The sequence below is a fragment of the Arachis ipaensis genome, chromosome B6 (genome assembly GCF_059453495.1).
Source record: "Arachis ipaensis isolate K30076 ecotype BB chromosome B6, ASM5945349v1, whole genome shotgun sequence".
Taxonomy (NCBI): Eukaryota; Viridiplantae; Streptophyta; class Magnoliopsida; order Fabales; family Fabaceae; genus Arachis; species Arachis ipaensis.
The window spans coordinates 98,901,104-98,922,134 of NC_142441.1; the positions used below are offsets into that span (position 1 = coordinate 98,901,104).

Genomic DNA, 21,031 nt, shown 5'->3' on the forward strand with positions numbered 1-21,031 from the left:
GAGAGAGACGTGGAAGGAGAGACCGTGCTAGCGATAAGAGGTGATGCATCGTTGATGGTGCAGGACGCACGGCTACTCGTGAAGAAAAAAGATTTTGTGATTTTTTTTTGCCTCCTGTGATTTTAAGTCCTATATATTCCTATAGAAAATAAATAATAAGTGTGAATTATTGAGAACACAAAATTTTCTTATTTAAAATAATTTTTTTTAATATGAAATAAGAAGTGAGATATTTTTACTTAACGTGCCAAATTATTTGCTTATATTTAATGCTTTAGAATTTTTGTTACTTTTTTACATTTTGAAAATAGTATAAGTGATACTCTTGGTGGTACCCAGTTTATTAAGATGCCTAAAATAGGTCGTTACACGAAGAAATCAAAGTTAGACACAGCATGTCAGCAACCTCAAACAGGACCTACTGCAGCTTCATCAGCGCATCAAGTGGATTGCCTAATTCCCGTCTCCAGTGGTACTGGTGCCCCCGCAACCTCATCTTCATGCCCCTTTCGACCACCCCGTACGGAACCACTGCCTGCTCCACAGACTTGCACGAATGGTGCTCAACACTCAGAGTCGGATGATGAAGACTTAGACCTAGAGGCAGATGAGGTAGATACTTTTGATCAACACGTTGATAACTTGTTTGCTGCATGGGAGGCTGTGAAGCGCAAGGGACGCAAGACCACCGAATTTTAGGATGTTAAAATAATTGGTATACAAGAATTTATCCCATATATTCTTTTATATTTAATTTTTGTATGATTTCATCGCATCTTGACCACAGTGGTTACTCACACAAACTAAGTATGATCTACAGAGTCTGATGGGACATTCAAGCAACTTCATTTGAGTGTGAAGGAGGCTATGAAGCGACCAAATGGTAGAAAAGTCGTACTCAGGTTCAACGAGAAACTGCAAACAGTTGGAAATGAAGCTGGTATACTGAACGGCGTTCTCGGATTGTTAGGATCTGACTTTACCAAATTCTCAATCTGCAAGAAGGACTGGACAATTGTTCGCTCTAGGGAAAAGATCTATAATGAATGTGTAAAGGTAAAACGTTATATTTTTGTATAGATCCGGAATCTTAATTTGACACCTACTAATAATTTAATTTTACTGTTGCAGGAAATGTTCCATTTTGAAGAAGATAGTGGATAAATTATCAAGCGTACAATATTAAAAATACTAGGAAGGGCTTGGAAAGACACGAGGAACAAGTTGTACCATCACTTTTACAAATCAGAACTGACTTTTGAACAAAATATTAAAGGCCGTCCACCGGGAATTACTACAGATCATTGGAGACGCTTCCTTGATTATCGCAACAATGAAGAGACAAAGGTAATATATTTTTATTTCATGACAAAAAAAGTCTATTTATGTTACATTGAGTTTGTCAGAAATAGTGTATAGTAGCTCTTACTTTTGATGGCATAACAGGAGAAGTGTAGAAAAAATGCAAAAAATCGATCGAAGCAGTTATACACTCACACTGGTGGATCGAAAAGCTTGGCAAGGCTCGGAGAAGAAGAGGTAATTTACGATTGACGCACTTTTGAACCGTCTATACGTATACCCACTACTGCAAAACCGCCGCTTAGCAGCGGTTTATATGAGGACTAGCGGCAGTTTTTAACCGCCGCAAGACGAATTACCAGCGGTTCAAAAATCGTTGGAGTATAGGGCGTGGACATTTGATTTTGATGTGGTTTCGTTGAACCGCTGGCACAACCGCTGGAAAACCACTTGATTGACGTTGTTTGATTTAGCGGTGTATAGTGTCCTTCTAAGCCCTTCCTAGCATTTTTAATATTGTACGCTTGATAATTCTTCTACTATCTTCTTCAAAATGGAACAATTCCTGTAAGAGTAGAATTAAATTGTTGGAAGGCGTTGAATTAAGATTCCGGGACTGTAAAAAAATATAACGATTTACCTTTACACATTCATTATATATCTTATCCCTAGAGCGAACCTTTCTCTAGTCCTTCTCGCAGATTGGGAATTTGGTGTAGTCAGATGCTAGCATTCCGACAACGCCGCTTAGTATACCAGCTTCATTTCCAACTGGTTGCAGTCTATCGTTGAACCTCAGTACGATCTTTCTACCGTTAGGTGGCTTCATAGCCTCTCTCACACTTAAACGAAGTTGCTTGATTGTCCCATCGGACTCTGTTTATCATAGTTAGTCTGTGTGAGTAACCACTGTGGCCAAGATGCAATGAAATCATAAATAAATTACTCATAAAAAATACATGGGATAAATTACTGTATACCAATTATTTTAACATCCCAAAATTCGGTGGTCTTGCGTCTCTTGCGCTTCAGAGCCTCTGATGCAGCAAACAGGTTGTCAACATGTTGCTCAAAAGAATCTACCTCTGGGTCTAAGTCTTCATCAACCGGTTCCGAGTGTTGAGCACCATTCGTGGGAGGCTGTGGAGCAGGCGGTGGTTCGGTACGGGGTGGTCGAAAGGGGCGTAAAGATGAGGTTGGGGCGGCACCAGTACCACCAGAGGGGGGAATTAGGCCATCCACTTGGGGCACGGATGAAGCCGCAACAGATCCTGTTTGCATTTGCTAACATACTGAGTCTACCTTTGATTTCTTCGTGAAACGACCTATCCTAGGCATTTTAATAAACTTGGTACCACCAATAGTATCACTTAATACTATTATCAAAATGTAAAAAATAAACGAAAATTCAAAAGCATTAAATATAAGCAAATATTTAGACACGTATAGCAATAACATATACATGTTATAGCGCGTAAAAGAAATAGCAATAGGCTTAAAATGAGATAATTGGAAACAACGTGCCTTTTCAATATCTTTGTCATGCGTATAATTTTCTCATAGACTAAACAGGTGCAATATAAATTAATAATAATACATGCGGTTCAAATAAGGAATTTTATATGCTAGGACATATATAAAACATATAGAACAGCACATGATAAAATTATCATAAGCAACTATATATTCCTTACACATTCGAATGTACATGCAAAGGCATGAGTTACAACTTGGTTGTATAAGCACTATACAGGCATTACCCGAAATCAAATCAAAACCCAAGACATGATATAAAAAATATATATATATATCCAAGTTAATTAATCCAAACTTTCATGTTTTGCCAGAGTATTAATTATCTTTTGAAACCTAAATCAATAGAATTTAATTATCCTTTGAAATCTAAATCAAGCAAACAATAATGATTATGATCAATATACTCCCCCCTTACTTGATCCCTTTCTCGTAAACAACTCTATACATAGTAGGAGTAATACATTTCTCAAATTAAGAACATACCCTGTTTACATTTGAGAATGATCAATATATGTTAAGTCTCTAACCCCTCATATAATTATGTATATACTTAGTCAACAAGTCAATTACTAGCTATGGAAATAAATAATTTTAAGTACTCTGTATAAGTCATGAACATTGAATTCTACAATTCACCAAGAAATCTTAATCTGAAATAAACTAAAAACATATCGTGCTTATTCTTTCAATTATTTAAAATACTCACTATTAATTTCTTATCCTCGTGCGTTATTTCATAACCTGAGATACAAATGTATAAATAAACTCCTCTCCTTGACCTATATTCACATATCATATCAGTTTATAATTATTTTTTTTCTACCTACATTAAAGTGGAAATTTAGACATGGATTGACTTTGTAAATATTTTGAGAAAAAAGAGAATGGTGTTTACTTTTTTTTGCCCTTTTCATAGTTAAAGATATCACAAAACCAACTAAAATAAAGATGATAAAGATTTGTAAATTCAAAATTCTGAAAAATAGAAAGCCATAGACAAATTTCCCAGCACAGTTACAGCCATCACAGTTAAAGCTATGAACTGACTAAAGAGTTAGGGGAAAACAGGACAACGAGAAACAACAATTCCCAGTAGAAATTATTACATAAATATACTGCTAAATTACAGTAAATACAATTTTCATCAGCACAACAATTGTGGATATTATAATAAGATAACCTTCTTGAAAATGATAATCAAATAGCTAGTAAATTGCGAGGAACAAAAAACACCACTAAATACGGCAAAGCAAAGTTAAGAACAAATTATTGGAATACCAGATATGTTAAACAAGTGCAGTATGGAAACAATGCTTTCTTAAAGTAGATTTTTTTAATTATTGTTTTCAAAATAAAATCACAGCATCAAAGGGAGGAACTTGATCATGGAGACACAAAACTAATTCTATAAATAAGGGTTAATAAACATGCGATTCTCAATGGGCAAATTAGCAACCACACAAGATCAACTATTAGTGCTTACCTACAGCGGGAGGAAGGTTATCGACGCTGTTACTTCTTATGACACAACTGCTTGATGGGTGGACACGGCAGGAAGACGCTGATGGATTCTGGCTCTGCGACATCGACGGCTACTCCAACTTGATGAAATCTGAAGATTGCTTGGAGGAAGAGAATCGGTCCAACAGCAACGAGCGGAAGTGCGTCTCGTGGGAGGCTTTAGTGGTGAAAGAAATTAGGATTAAGTTAGTGGCGGGGTTTATGTATTTTGAACATTAAAAGGCTGAGTTCTTTTCTCTCCTGACGGTGGTAACAATAACGGGCTTCACTCAGCAGTGTAAAAAAGTCACAAAGAATAATAATAAACAATTTATCATGTTTATATGTGTCAGCCTAATAAAAAATCATGATATATTTTATTAATAACAATATTAATAGAATTATTCAAAAGATCATAAATTTAATTGGGGGTTAAAATAATGTGAATAATAATAATAATAATAATAATAATAATAATAATAATAATAATAATAATAATAATAAGTTTGTAATAAGAATAATAATAAAAAAATAGTTAAATGAATTTTTTTTATTTTTTTAATAAAAAAATTGGCTTTACCTCAGGATAGAATTTAAAATTGAATCATTTTATTTTAGATAAAACAAAAACTAATTATGAGTACTTCCAAAAGAAAAAAAACACTAACTTTTATTATAGTCCTTGAATTTACTTATTATGGTACTTGAATTTTAATTATGTATCTATAACAATATATAATAATATCTCAAATATCTCCAATTCTTTTTTTCCTATGTTACCCAAATTTTTATAATCTAAAAGTACATACTCAGTTATGTATTCAAAGAAATTTAATAAAATTGCTCACTCTCAATCGTAAGATTATAAAAATGGCTCCATTTATAAAATAGTTTAAAAACAGTAATTTTTTCTATTCAAGGTTTATTTTTATAACTTATTTTAATTCTATTAATCAAAACTATAAATATTAATTTTAATTTTTAATTTTTAGGATAAATTAAAAGATGAGACCTCTTTTATAAATTAAATTATTTAAAAATTTACTTATTACAGAAGAAGTGAAGTCTATTTCTTGACTATAGGGGACAAAATTATCTCTATGCGGCACAGAGTATGGACCACATGATCCTAAAGGAGAGGAAGTTATTGAGGGTCAATGGATTTACTGCATATTCTGCGAAAAAAGGATGATAAATCCGCCAAGACAGAGGACACTGGGGCAGGCAAAGCATTCGTTAACGCAATTGGCAGGAGATGCTCCATCAAAATGTGACAGTCGTGGCTTTTTAAGCCCGACATCTTGCGCTGTCGTAGGTCAACACAGCGGAAAATATTGCTAGAGTACCCATCTGGAAAGACCACATTCTTGATAGTCCTTAAAAAGACATCCTTCTGTGGATTGGTCATAGTAAAGATGGCGGATGCGTACTTTCCATCTTCCCGTGGCCACAGATCATGCTTGATTCCCATCAATTGGAGTTATTTTCTTGCCTTAAGGTGGTCTTTAGATTTACCTTTCTCGTTCATTATGGTGAAAACTATGTTGTCGCACACATTCTTCTCTATGTGCATCACATCAAGATTATGACGCAATCCATTGTTTTTCCATTATGGTAGCTCAAAGAATATACTCCTCTTCTTCCAAGGGGACTCGTCATGTACGGCGGTTTGCTATCCGCGTGTCCTTTTTCCAGTAACCGATTGCACCTTGCCAAGGTGGACATGCACGTCCTGTAGTTGTCTCACAATGTCTACACCAAAGAGTTTGACAGGTGGACCTCTATCCTCTATCTTTCCATCAAATCTATCCCGGTTCTTTCTATATCTGTGGAGAGGATTCAGAAAGTGACGATGGCCCATGAAACACTATTTCTGACTGTGTGTGAGCCGGTTAGTCTCAGCATCCAAATTGCATGCAGGACAAGCTCTCCCACTGTACGTGTTCCACCCGGACAAGTTGCCTAAACCAGGAAAATCACTGATTGTTCACATTAACGCAACATACATCCTGAAAGTTTTTTTCGTGTAAGCATCGTACGTTTCAACACCAACCCACAACACCTTCAACTCATCGATCAAGGGCTATAAGTAGACATCTATATCATTTCCAGGCATTTTAGGCCCAGGAATAATCATGGAAAGGATAAAAGAGGTGGATTTCATGAAAATCCAATGGGGCAGGTTGTACGGAATAAGAACTATTGGCCAAATTGAGTACTTCGAGCTCATGTTTCCATAAGGGTTAAAGCCATCGCTAGCCAAGGCTACGTGAACACTGCGCGGATCACTGGAGAAGTCGGAATAAGTTCTATCAAATGCCTTCCATGTGTCGCCGTCCTGTGGATGCCGGTAAATACCGTCAGAGCTATGCCCACTCTTATGCCACAACATGTCAGCGGCAGTCTTACTAGACATGTAGAGCCGCTGTAATCGTGGAATAAGGGGGAAGTAGCGAAGAGTCTTCGCCGCTAGCGGTTTTCTATTCTTCTTAACAACCCTGTTGATCCTCACTCTGGAGTTCTTATTAGACTTTTGCTTCCATCTTGAAGTCCCACATCGCTTGCATTTAGACAACTCTTCGTCGCTGCCCTGGTATAGTATGCAGTCATTTGGAGATGTATCTATCTTTTTGTATGTGATACCGAGTTTTCTTATGATCCTCTTGGCATCATGCATAGTGGAAGGAATCCTTGCATGCTCAAAGGCATCCGCCAGCAACTCCAGTATCATTCCAAAGGCCTTGTCTCTCACTCCACACAGGGACTTTATATGATAGAGCCTCATCAAAAAAGACAGCTTGGAGAATCTTGAACATCCCAGGTATAGCTCCTGCACTCCATCTTCGAGCAGGTCATGTAAGTTGTGGACCTCGCGACTACTTTCATTTGATAAGTATGGCAACTCCTCCCGATCCCCGCCAGCGTGTTCATTCACTGAATTTTCTTCGTCGCCATGAAGTCCTGTGAAGTTGAACGCCTCCTGAACCATGTCAAGCATTGGGTCTTTGAGGTTTCTATCGGGTTCTACTTCTTGTCCTTCATTAGATCTCTCTGCCACGTGTCTCTCACTGTGATGTACCCAAAATGTATAACTAGAGGGGAAAGGTTTTATTATCAAATGATCATACGCATCCTCTCTAGTTTGGAGAAGGTAGAACCCGCATTTCGAACATGGACAATGTATCATCCCATCGGATGATACATTGGCAAATACAAAATCTAAGAATCTGTTCAAACCGTCCCTATACTCTGGACCAATTCGTGGCTTTGAAATCCAACTATTATCAATGTCTACTTCAATGATATAATAGGTCACCAAAAATTCAAATAAAAAAGTGAGAGTAATAGATAATAACTAATATAACAGTCATAAAATAGATGCGAACAATAACTTTTACAGTGAAAATCACAAAATACAGATACTATCCTTCAGAACAATACGCATTACACAAGATAATTTATTGAAAGTTGCTTAATCATTGAAAAATTCTGCACTTTAGAAAAAAATTACTAGAATAAAGAAATACTGTCCCAAAGCCAAAAAATTGGAATAGAAAATAAAATCTTACAAAAAAAAGAAAAAGAAGAGAGGCGTAATAGTTAGAGTTAAGATCATACTTAAGACAAAAGCATCAAAGAACTAAACAATCAAAACTAAAAAAAAGGATTTTAATAATTTTACAGTTAAATAAATAAAAAATGACTAATAGATAAAGGGCTTAAGTACACTAGTTTTAACATGCACATCAAGCTTATAAGTATATATAAGTTTGGTTTCTTACTAGATGTGTACTTTTCAATTAAATAATATTAAGTAAGGTGCAACTCTAATATGAAAAACTAACTATTATATACATATTCCATAACAAAAGTAATGTTATTGTATATATACATGAGAGTGTAATTCACCTGTATTACTATCTAGATGATTATATAGATGTGCTGCTTGCTATTTGCTAGAGTGAATATCAACGAATATTCTGGAAACTAGTACCGGCTATGAAATTATTTACTGCATTATCCAACAATTTACTGCATTATCCATGTGGCATGCGCAAAAGTTATATCTACACCTCTATATTGAACATTGAATTCCTATTTCCTAGTACTGTATAAAAGGATTCAGGGGCTCACACAAGAATCATGTACTTCTATTTGGAAACGACATACCAGGTTCTTCCCCTCTAATTACAATGAGTAAAATTACAATAACAAGTGGTCTACCATTAATTTATAGGTCTTAGATTAAAAAAATACTTGGTAAATTCTCGAAAAAATTTTGTGCAAGACTCATTGCTTCTTAACAAATGAAGTACCTGCCACAGTTGAAGGTACAAGGACGCACCCCAAATAATTTATTTCAAATTTCCGAGATATCTACTCGTCAGAGAACCTACTTCAACGGTTTTAATTTTATCCTATGCCATCGAAGAAGACAGAACCCATAAATTATCTCACAAGCATTTAAAAAGTAAATTAGAAGAAAAGAAAAAGAGAAAAAGAAGATGGTAACATACATTTGGGACTAATGATTAACTCAACTTGAACTTATTTGTGTGAAAATTCAGATAATCCAAAAAATGACATAATTAAATGTGAACAAAGTAACATAAGGAATTTAAATATGCACAAGTTAAGATTTGTTTAATCTAAATATGTTTAGTTAATCTACAATGAATGAAGAACAATTCAAACGAATGGGGAAAAATAGGTAGCACGTCATCTAATATGTAGGGTTTGAATTAGAAATGTGAATCATATCTGATAAGGCTAACAAAGTAATTACCCCATACAAATCAGTTACAAGATAGTTAGTGTGGTCTAAAGTCTTCCCTCCAACCATGTTACTGATGTATGTAAAAGGAATTGTATGAAATGCTGAGTAATGATTAATTGTTTTGACATTCAATAGCTTGTATAACCAGTCATAACATAATACAGATTTCTCTTCTGTGACCCTTCATTCCTCTGCATCCTTCTCCATTTTCTCCTCTATCTTGCATTTTCTTCCTATACACAAACTCTTTCAATATCATAATGATTCTCAATTTTTCAATATATATATATATATCTTCAAAATTGTGGGAGAACTCCACTGTATCTCACTTGAAACATGAGACCTATGCACAAGATATATATAGAAATTTTTCTTGTGTTACAAAATAAAGTTTATGATCACTCAATTACATTCTTTAGCTTCTTGCTTAAATAGAGAATATCATTCATGCATGCATACAACAAAAGCATTAACTTTTAAGCTGTTAGGAAGGGCCCTATATATCACAGAATCATCATTATCTTCGGTCGTAAAGGGTAAAGCTTCACAATATAATATACTATTCTTTCATGACATGATGCCTCTGCGGTTGTGGTCATCATCTAATATATTTAGGGAATCTGTCCTTACAAATAAAATTTAAAAAGGACATCTAAATGAAACAGGACAGTCAAGATTGTCCTAATCACTTGATACTAAGAAATGGAAAAACAGCTTGTTCGGTGAGAAAATTATAATGTGGTTCAATCCGAACTAAAAATGACACATATTAGAAAATACAAATGCTAAATTAGAAACAAATTCTCATCATGTAAGTTGGGGAATGCAAATTGGAACAAGATTAATCAACCTTCTTGGTACCAACACTAAAAAGACATAGGGAGAAAATGTGATGCAAACATTAATCGATCAACAACCAAACGAATTAAATTGGAGAAGGGTTCGAACCAAAATGGCAAACAAATTGGAAATAAGCAACATTCAACTAAATTGGTATAAATCATGATATATAAAAAGAGACAAATAAATGATCATGTTCTCAACACCAAACTCTGTTTTATAACTCTTTCATTCTATTTTATTTTTGCTTGTATCTTTCCTAGTAAAAATTTTTGAGTTGGTTTCATGCTCCATTGACATGTAAACAAACTATATGCAGTGTATGCTTTGTAATGTATAACAATGCTAGATGGGATGGATTCTGCACTGCACTTAGAACAATAACAATAAGGACTTCTTTATCATCTCCACTGCTTGATGCGTAATTGTGATGTGAACAAAAAAATCAAGCTATTTGTTTTAGTTCTGAAAGTAATAGTCTCAAGTTAACTTACTATTTTGCACAATCCACCGAGTGGTATAAACCAATGTAATCAGAAATTTGTTCGAATCATGGAATTCATAATTATAATGTGAAATTATATATTTGTAAAATTTAGAGAAAGTGACTCAGAATCATTTTGGAACTACAATTTGTAATTCAAGCTCAGATTGTACGATTTCAAAGTCTATCCGATTCAGAACCTTACACGAACAATTGGGACTAGGGTTCGAACCAGATTAGGGACCGAATTGGGAACTGGTGGAGAAACAAATTTGGTGCACATAGATTCGATCAACAATCATAATTATTCAATTCAAAAAGTGGTACCAGGCCAGAAGATGAAATTGGAAGAGCAAGAAAAGCGGGAGAGGGCGAACCTGGAAGCAAGGGGAGGGTGCGGTCGAGCGGCGCACAACAGGGTACGGGGAGAATGTTGAGGATGATGAAACTGGGGAGGTTGGGAAGCCTCGCGACTATACCGGGACGTGCACGGTGGAGGAATGAAGAACAGACGTGCCTATCCACCCTCCTTTCACGCGCGGGAGATATGCAGCAGCTTGAGCAGATCTGTGACCCAGAACGATGTGGCGGCTACAGCTGATGGAAGGAATGTATACCGCGGGAGTGAGTCTTGGACCTGGTGATTGGCACCTTTGCCTGCTTTTGGGTTCGCGCGTAAACGAGGGAAATTAGATCTGGCTTCCTCCAATTTTGGTTGTTTTGTCACTATGAGCTTTATGTGATTTGGAGTTTTTGAGGCACAAAACCGCAGCTATAGAGACTGGTCATCGACAGACACAAAATCCGCTACAGGAACCGCAGCTCCTCCATCAACCTGCGGCGGTTTGGGGAGACGCAGGAAATTGGGCGCTACTAAGGAGCGCTTCTCTTGTAGTGACCTATTCACTATTTAAGCTATATTGTTGCAGTCGGAACGACAAGGGCGTCCAGTTAGTAGAGGGGAGTTGCTTGTCTTAACGCACAAACGATCTAATGGCTCCTATCTCCATGATGCAGCTCGGGCTATTGGTGTAAGTAATGTGTTGAGAATCGCTATGTTGTTTCTCATAGGTTTTGTTTGATAAAATTGAGTTGAAAGTTTGTTCAGTTAGCAATTAGCTAATAAATGCATATGTTGTAAGAACCGGGTTTTTCACGAATAAAATAATTTAAATGCCCAAATTAAGTTTCAGAAAAGTTAGAATGAGAATTTAGGGATTTAAATATGATTTTTGGACTCAGTAGGTCTTTCCGAGTCAGAAAATGTGTTTTCTGCGAAAAACCGTGAAGAACCACAAACCGGCAGTTAAACCGGTTGAACCGGTTCAAGTCTGTCCGGTACTGTGCGAGAAAAAGTGAAAAATAGTCGACAACCTTAGAAAAATATTAGGAATGGAAAACCGGGTGTTAGTGTTAAAGGTTTGGCCCAAAGTTAGGCCGAACGGGCTAAAAACGCTAACAGGTTGGACCGGGCCCAAGTTGGGCCCAAGCTCAACTCATATAAAGCAATAAATGAGCCAAAGAAGCTCATTTTAACACCAAGAGAGAGAGAGAACTCGGATAGGGAGAAGAGAGGAGAAGGAAGCCATTAACACTATTCATCTCTTCCTTCAAAGCTCCATAACTTTTGATCCGGAGCTCCGATTGACGAGCCGTTTGCGGCCACGCAAAGCTCTCGACAAGCTCTTCCTTTCTATCTAAGAAAATTTGGTAAGGAATCGCGTTCTAATTCCCAGTTTCCAGCCCTAGATTCTGCTCGTTTTCATGTTTGGTTTTTGAGTATATTTTGTGGTTTTGGTTGTTTAGGTGATCTCTAGTAGTGGGTAATTATTGAATTTTACCCCTACTCACATTGGATAAGGTAAGGTTTCACTAAATCCTTGTGTTTAGTTGTTTTATATATATTAGGTTTTCATTTTGGTAATATATGTGTTGCTAGTTTGAGCCTTGGTGTTTGTTGGAGTTGGTTGAGGCTTTGGATCAAGTTTGGTGGTTTCATTTTGGTGTTTGGAGTGCTTGAGAATCAGCCAAGGTATGGTTTTGGTTTTCTTTATGTAATATGTAATGTTCATGGACACTTAGGCTAGTTGACCCTAAGATAGGATTGAATGATGTTGGTGTATGAATAATTATATGTTAATTGTTGGTGGTATTGAATTGTTGTGGTTGATGAGGATTGTTGGAAAATGTTGGTGTTGGGTGAGTATTATGATGATGATGATGGTAAGTGATGGATCAATGTATGAAAAATTATTGATGTGAAATGTTGTTGTGAAATGAGGAAATTATGGGATTATATTGAGAGTGGTTGGTGTTGTTGATGATTGATAAATGAGTTGATGAGGTTGTTGGTATTTAATTTATGATGAATATTGATGTTGTTGGTATTTAATGATTACGAAGGTCAATGAGGAATGTGTGGTTTATTATTGTTAATGAGGGATTGATGATTATTGAGATTGATGAGAATTTGTAGTAATTGTTAAAATTGTGATGGTTGGTATTGATTATAAGTGTTATGATGGTTGTTGATGTTGAGAAAATTGAGCATGCGGGTTGATATTTATTATGGTTGTTGAGGGTTATTGGTATTGTTGATGATTATTTATGAGTTTTGTTGATTATGGTAAATGATGGTGTTGGTGTATGATGTGGGAAAGTTGGGTAATGATGATTTTGAGGATTGTTAATGGTTGAGGGGGTTTGTGAGGTTCATAAGGTTAATGGAAAGTGGAAGATGTGGATTTGGTGGGAATTTGGAATTGTTACAGGACTTAGAAGGTTGTGTGATTGAGAAAATGGTTGAAGTAGTGTTTGATATGAATTTTGGGCTGTTTTGGGTATGGTTGGAATGTGTTTGACTTGGTATTGGATTGAGGTTTGGTTAAAAAGTGAGTTTTTGAGATCTTAGATAAAAATGTAATTTTTGGGGAACTTTGTTTGATCATAACTTTTGTCTCAGTTTTCAAAATCTGTTGAATTTGGTTTAGAATTAAAGATCATTGAAAACCCTTCGATTTGATATAAAGTTTATAAAATTTAGAATTTTGTAGCGGAAGTTATGATCATTCAAAGATTGGTGTTGAAATATGAAATTATGCAGAGTTGTAACCTGTTTCTGGCGTTTAACTCTGCTTTACAACCTGTTTCTGGCGTTTAACTCTAGAATAGGGCAGAAAGCTGGCGTTGAACGCCAGTTTTCGTCGTTTAAACTCGGGCAAAGTATGGACTATTATATATTTATGGAAAGCCCTGGATGTCTACTTTCCAACACAATTGAGAGCTCGCCATTTGGACACCTGTAGCTCCAGAAAATCTACTTTGAGTGCAGGGAGGTTAGAATCCAACAGCATCTGCAGTCCTTCTTCAGCCTCTGAATCTGATTTTAGCTCAAGTCCCTCAATTTCAGCCAGAATTTACCTGAAATTACAGAAAAATATACAAACTCATAGTAAAGTCCAGAAATATTATTTTTATTTAAAAACTAATAAAAATATACTAAAAACTAACTAATCATACTAAAAACCATGTAAAAATAATGCCAAAAAGCGTATACATTATCCGCTCATCACAACACCAAACTTAAATTGTTGCTTGTCCCCAAGCAACTGAAAATCAAATAGGATAAAAAAAGAGAATATACTATAAATTCCAAATATCAATGAAACTTAGCTCCAATTAGATGAGCGGGACTAGTAGCTTTTTGCCTCTAAACAGTTTTGGCATCTCACTTTATCCCTTGAAGTTCAGAATGATTGACATCTATAAGAACTCAGAATTCAGATAGTGTTATTGATTCTCCTAGTTCAGTATGTTGATTCTTGAACACAGCTACTTTATGAGTCTTGTCCGTGGCCCTAAGCACTTTGTTTTCCAGTATTACCACCGGATACATAAATGCCACAGACACATAACTCGGTGAACCTTTTTTAGATTGTGACTCAGCTTTGCTAGAGTCCCCAATTAGAGGTGTCCAGGGTTCTTAAGCACACTCATCTTTTTGCTTTGGACCTCGACTTTAACCACTCAGTCTCAAGTTTTCACTTGACACCTTCACGCCACAAGCACATGGTTAGGGACAGCTTGGTTTAGCCGCTTAGGCCAGGATTTTATTCCTTTAGGCCCTCCTATCCACTGATGCTCAAAGCCTTGGATCCTTTTTACCCTTGCCTTTTGGTTTTAAGGGCTATTGGCTTTTTGCTCTTGCCTTTTGGTTTAAAGAGCTTTTGGCTTTTTCTGCTTGCTTTTTCTTTTTCTTTCTCTCTTTTTTTTCTTTTTTTTTTTTTGCCATTTTTTTTGCAAGCTTTCTCTATTCACTGCTTTTTCTTGCTTCAAGAATCATTTTTATGATTTTTCAGATCATCAAATAACATTTCTCCTTTTCATCATTCTTCAAGAGCCAACAATTTTAACATTCATGAACAACAATATCAAAAGACATATGCACTGTTCAAGCATTGATTTAGAAAACAAAAAGTATTGTCACCACATCAAAATAATTAAACTAATTTCAAGGATGAATTCGAAATTCATGTACTTCTTGTTCTTTTGTAATTAAAACATTTTTCATTTAAGAAAGGTGATGGATTCATAGGACATTCATAGCTTTAAGACATAGACACTTAAACACTAATGATCATATAATAAGACACAAACATAGATAAACATAAAGCATAATTTTTGAAAAACAGAAAAATAAGAACAAGGAGATTAAGGAATGGGTCTACCTTAGTGATGGCGGCTAGTTCTTCCTCTTGAAGATCTAATGGAATGCTTGAGCTCCTCTATGTCTCTTCCTTGCCTTTGTTGCTCCTCCCTCATAGCTCTTTGATCTTCTCTAATTTCATGAAGGAGGATGGAATGCTCTTGGCGCTCCACCCTTAGTTGTTCCATGTTGGAACTTAATTCTCCTAGGGAGGTGTTAATTTGCTCCCAATAGTTTTGTGGAGGAAAGTACATCCCTTGAGGCATCTCAGAGATTTCATGATGAGGAACTTCCTCATGCTCTTGTTGAGGTCCATGAGTGGGCTCTCTTGTTTGCTCCATCATTTTCTTAGTGATGGGGCTTTTGAGATGAATCTCTCCATCTCCCATGACTCGAAGTTGGAAGCAACTGCCTTCCCTTTCCTCTTTCTAGAGTTTTCTCCGGCCTTAGGTGCCATTAATGGTTATGGAAAAACAAAAAGCAATGCTTTTACCACACCAAACTTAAAAGGATTGCTCGTCCTCGAGCAAAAGAAGAAAGAAAGGATGAGAAGAAGAAGAGATCGAGAAGATGGAGGTGTGTGAATGGTTCGGCCAGGGGGGTTTAGGTGGTTATGATGTGTGAAAAGGAAGGAGTGATGGTTTAAATTTGAGTGGGTGGGTGTAGGTGGGTTGTATGATGGTTTTGGAAGAGTAATGGAGAGGTATGAAGAGGAGAGAAGAAGAGGTGGGCTAGGTGGGGATCCTGTGGGATCCACAGATCCAGAGGGGTCAAGGACTTAACATCCCTGCTCCATTTAGGCGTGTAAAACGCCCTTAGAATGCATGTCTGCCGTTAAACGCCAGCTTGCTGCTTGTTTCTAGCGTTTAACGCCAATTCCATGCTTTGTTCTGGCGTTAAACGCCAGTCTGGTGCTTGTTTCTGGCGTTTAATGCTAGCTTGGTGCTTCTTCCTGGCGTTAAACGCCAGTTTGATGCTTCTTACTGGCGTTTAAACGCCAGTAAGTTCTTCCTCCAGGGTGAGCTATTTTTAATGCTGTTTTTCATTCTGTTTTTTATTCTTCAGTAGTTTTTGTGACTTCACATGATCATCAACCTAAAAAAAATAAAATAAAAATGGAAAATAATTAAATATAATTAAATAACATTGGGTTGCCTCCCAACAAGCGCTTCTTTAATGTCAATAGCTTGACAGTGAGCCCTCATGGAGCCTCACAGATGTTCAGAGCATTGTTGGGACCTCCCAACACCAAACTTAGAGTTTGAATGTGGGGGTTCAACACCAAACTTAGAGTTTGGTTGTGGCCTCCCAACACCAAACTTAGAGTTTGACTGTGGGGGCTTTGGTTGACTCTGCAGTGAGAGAAACTTTTCATGCTTCCTCTCCATGGTTACAGAAGGAGATCCTTGATTTTTAAACACAAGGTTGTCCTTATTCAGTTGAAGGACTAATTCTCCTCTGTCCACATCAGTCACAGCTTTTACTGTGGCTAGGAAGGGTCTTCCAAGGATGATGGATTCATCCTCATCCTTCCCAGTGTCTAGGATTATGAAATTAGCAGGGATATAAAGGCCTTCAACCTTTACTAGCACGTCCTCTACTAGTCCATAAGCCTGTTTTCTTGAGTTGTCTGTGGTGCACGAATTGTGAATCACACTTTTCACAACTCGTACCACTAACCAGCAAGTGCATTGGGTCGTCCAAGTAATACCTTACGTGAGTAAGGGTCGATCCCACAGAGATTGTTGGTTTGAAGAAATCTATGGTTATCTTGTAAATCTTAGTCAGGAAATCAATTATAATTATCAGTATGAATTGCGAAGAATAAAAGAGCATGGATTAAATACTTGTTCTGCAGTAATGGAGAATATGTTGGAGTTTTGGAGATGCTTTGTCTTCTGAATCTCTGATTTCTCCCTGTCTTCTTCTTCACGCACGCAAGGTTCCTCCTATGGCAAGCTATGTGTTGGTGGATCACCGTTGTCAATGGCTACCATCCGTCCTCTCAGTGAAAAAGGTCCAGGTGCGTTGTCACTGCACGGCTAATCATCTGTCGGTTCCCACTCACGCTGGAATAGGATCCATTGATCCTTTTGCGCCTGTCACTATGCCCAGCCCTTGTGAGTTTGAAGCTCGTCACAGTCATTCAATCCCTGAATCCTACTCGGAATACCACAAACAAGGTTTAGACTTTCCAGATTCTTAAGAATGCTGCCAATGGATTCTAGCTTATACCACGAAGATTCTGATTAAGGAATCCAAGAGATATTCATTCAATCGAAGGTAGAACGGAGGTGGTTGTCAGGCACGCGTTCATAGGTTGAGGATGATGATGAGTGTCACGGATCATCACATCCATCATATTGAAGTGCGCATAAACATCTTAGATAGAAACAAGCGTGTTTGAATAGAAAACAGAAATAGTTGCATTAATTCATCGAAACACAGCAGAGCTCCTCACCCCCAACAATGGAGTTCAGAGACTCATGCCATCAAAGAGTACAAAGTTCAGATCTAAAATGTCATGAGTTGCGAAATAGACCTCTAAAAATTGTTTAAATACTAAACTAGTAACCTAGGTTTACAGAAAATGAATAAACTACGATAGATGGTGCAGAAATCCACTTCTGGGGCCCACTTGGTGTGTGCTGGGGCTGAGACTTAAGATTTTCATGTGCCTAGGCTGTTTTTGGAGTTAAACATCAGGTTGTAACCTGTTTCTGGCGTTCAACTCCCATTTGTAACCTGTTTCTGGCGTTTGACGCCAGACTGCAACATGGAACTGGCGTTGAATGCTAGTTTACATCGTCTATCCTTAAGAAAAGTATGGACTATTATATATTGTTGGAAAGCCCTGGATGTCTACTTTCCAACGAAATTGATAGCGCTCCAATTGGACTCTTGTAGCTCCAGAAAATCCATTCCGAGTGCAGGGAGGTCAGAATCCAACAGCATCAGCAGTCCTTTTTCAGTCTGAATCAGATTTTTGCTCAGCTCCCTCAATTTCAGCCAGAAAATACCTGAAATTACAGAAAAACACACAAACTCATAGTAAAGTCCAGAATTGTGATTTTTATTTAAAAATTAATAGAAATATAATAAAAACTAACTAAATTATACTGAAAACATACTAAAAACAATGCCAAAAAGCGTATAAATTATCCGCTCATCACAACACCAAACTTAAATTGTTGCTTGTCCCCAAGCAACTGAAAATTAATTAGGATAAAAAGAAGAGAATATACTATAAATTCCAAAATATCAATAAAACTTAGCTCCAATTAGATGAGCGGGACTAGTAGCTTTTTGCCTCTTGAATAGTTTTGGCATCTCACTTTATCCATTGAGGTTCAGAATGATTGGCATCTATAGGAACTTAGAATTCAGATAGTGTTATTGATTCTCCTAGTTTAGTATGTTGATTCTTGAACACAGCTACTTTATAAGTCTTGGCCGTGGCCCTAAGCACTTTGTTTTCCAGTATTACCACCGGATACATAAATGCCACAGACACATAACTGGGTGAACCTTTTCAGATTGTGACTCAGCTTTGCTAAAGTCCCCAATTAGAGGTGTCCAGGTTTCTTAAGCACACTCTTCTTTTGCTTTGGACCTTGACTTTAACCGCTCAGTCTCAAGTTTTCACTTGACACCTTCACGCCACAAGCACATGGTTAGGGACAGCTTGGTTTAGCCGCTTAGGCCAGGATTTTATTCCTTTAGGCCCTCCTATCCACTGATGCTCAAAGCCTTGGATCTTTTTTATCACCCTTGCCTTTTGGTTTTAAGGGCTATTGGCTTTTTGCTCTTGCCTTTTGGTTTAAAGAGCTTTTGGCTTTTTCTGCTTGCTTTTTCTTTTTCTTTCTATTTTTTTTTTGCCAAATTTTTTTTCGCAAGCTTTTGTATTCACTGCTTTTTCTTGCTTCAAGAATCAATTTTATGATTTTTCAGATCATCAAATGACATTTCTCCTTTTCATCATTCTTTCAAGAGCCAACATATTTAACATTCATAAACAATCAAATTCAAAAGACATATGCACTGTTCAAGCATTCATTCAGAAAACCAAAAGTATTGTCACCACATCAAAATAATTAAACTAGTTTCAAGGATGAATTTAGAACCATGTACTTCTTGTTCTTTTGTAATTAAAACATTTTTTTTAAGAAAGGTGATGGATTCATAGGATATTCATAACTTTAAGGCATAGATTCTAATCTTTATTTATTATTTAATAATATAAATTAGGCATAAAAGCAGACACTTAATAATAAAAGACAGGAAATTAAGGACTTAAAAATAAATGACTCTAACTCTAACACTCATATACTCTTAAAATAGATAAAAGGTTATCTCAGAGTTAGGACTCAACAACCTTTATTTTGGGAGGTAGATGCTTCTTTAGTCTGTGGGGTGCTTGGCCCTTCAAGAGACAGCTTCTGGCGCTTCAGTTCCTTTATGTCACACCCTTGCTCTTCTTGTTCTTTAAGCAGTTTGCATAGCATGCTGTTTTGATTTTGCTGTTCTTCCTTCATTTGATTCACAGCTTCTTGCAACTTGGTGACAGATGCTTCTAAGCGCTCCCAGTATTCAATTTGAGGGATTTCCGGGAGGAGCTCCTCTGTTTTTCTCTTGATGGGGTCATCCTGCACTTGTAGTCCTTCCATAGACTTTTTGGTGATTTGTTGCTCAACTGAGATATACTTATCTACTCCCATTTTTATTCCAGCATCTTTACATAGCAGAGAGACTAAGCTTGGATAAGCTAATTTAGCATCTTTGGAGTTCTTGTTTGCAATTTTGTAAAGCTCACAAGCAATCAGTTGATGAACTTCCACTTCTTTTTCTAGCATAATGCAATGAATCATCACTGCTCTTCTGATGGTGACCTCAGAGCAGTTGCTAGTGGGCAGTATAGAGCGCCCAATGAAGTCCAGCCAGCCTCTGGCAACTGGTTTGAGACCTCCTCTCTTGAGTTGGTTCGGGGTACCCTTTGTGTTGGTTGTCCACTTGGCTCCAGGGAGGCATATGTCCTCTAGGATTTTGTCCAATCTCAGGTTTGATCTCATCATTCTCCTATTAAAGGAGTCTGGGTCATCTTGCAGTTGAGGCAGCTTGAATATCTCCCTTATTTTGTCAGGGTAGGTGTGAACAATCTTCCCTCTGACCAGAGTTCTATAGTCATAGAATGCGGTTCCAGCTATTCTCTGCTTGTCCGTCTGCTATAGATTAGCATAGAATTCCTGAACCATGTTTCTTCCCACCTTTGTTTCAGGATTAGCTAGGACTTCCCAGCTCCTGTTTCGAATTTGCTCTTGGATCTCCGGATATTCATCTTCTTTCAGATCAAATTTAACTTCCGGGATCACTGACCTTAGACTCATTATTTTGTAAAAATGGTTTGAATGTTCTTTGGTTATGAACTTCCCTTGATTCCAAAGTGGTTTTGGAATATTCTCCTTCTTGCCTCTTGAGTCGGTTTGTTTTCCCTTGGGAGCCATGATCTTAGTGGGTATTGGCATAGTGATCACGGATAAACACACCAAACTTAGAGGTTTGCTTGTCCTCAAGCAAAAGAAAAGAAAGGAGAGGGAAAGAGGGAGAGCCAAGCGCAACTTGTGGAGGAGAGGGGGAGGCCGAATTAGGATTTAAAGGGAAAAGGGAGGGTGGGTTCGAAAATTTTGAAGGAGATATGATAGAAGATATAATTTGTAAAAGATAAGTATGATAGGAAAAAGATATGATTTAAAATTAAAAAGATATGAAAGATATTTGAAAAAGATAAATCTGAATTTTGAAAAAGATGATGTGAGGATTTGAAAAAGATATTGATGATTTGAAATGATTTTAGAGTGAAAAGAGATAGATTTGTTTTGAAAATGATTTG

General features: G+C 36.9%; 1 protein-coding gene across 1 annotated transcript in view; it reads left to right on the top strand.

Moving 5' to 3' along the window:
- Positions 1-867: 867 nt before the first annotated feature.
- The window catches only part of LOC107648270 (uncharacterized), a 34,810-nt gene continuing 14,646 nt past the window's right edge, over positions 868-21,031 (top strand). Inside the window, exons 1-4 of the mRNA XM_088490801.1 lie at positions 868-1,056; positions 1,174-1,347; positions 1,447-1,539; positions 11,369-11,470. Coding sequence (XP_088346927.1) covers positions 868-1,056; positions 1,174-1,347; positions 1,447-1,539; positions 11,369-11,470 — 558 coding nt within the window. The remainder of the gene's footprint in view (positions 1,057-1,173; positions 1,348-1,446; positions 1,540-11,368; positions 11,471-21,031) is intronic.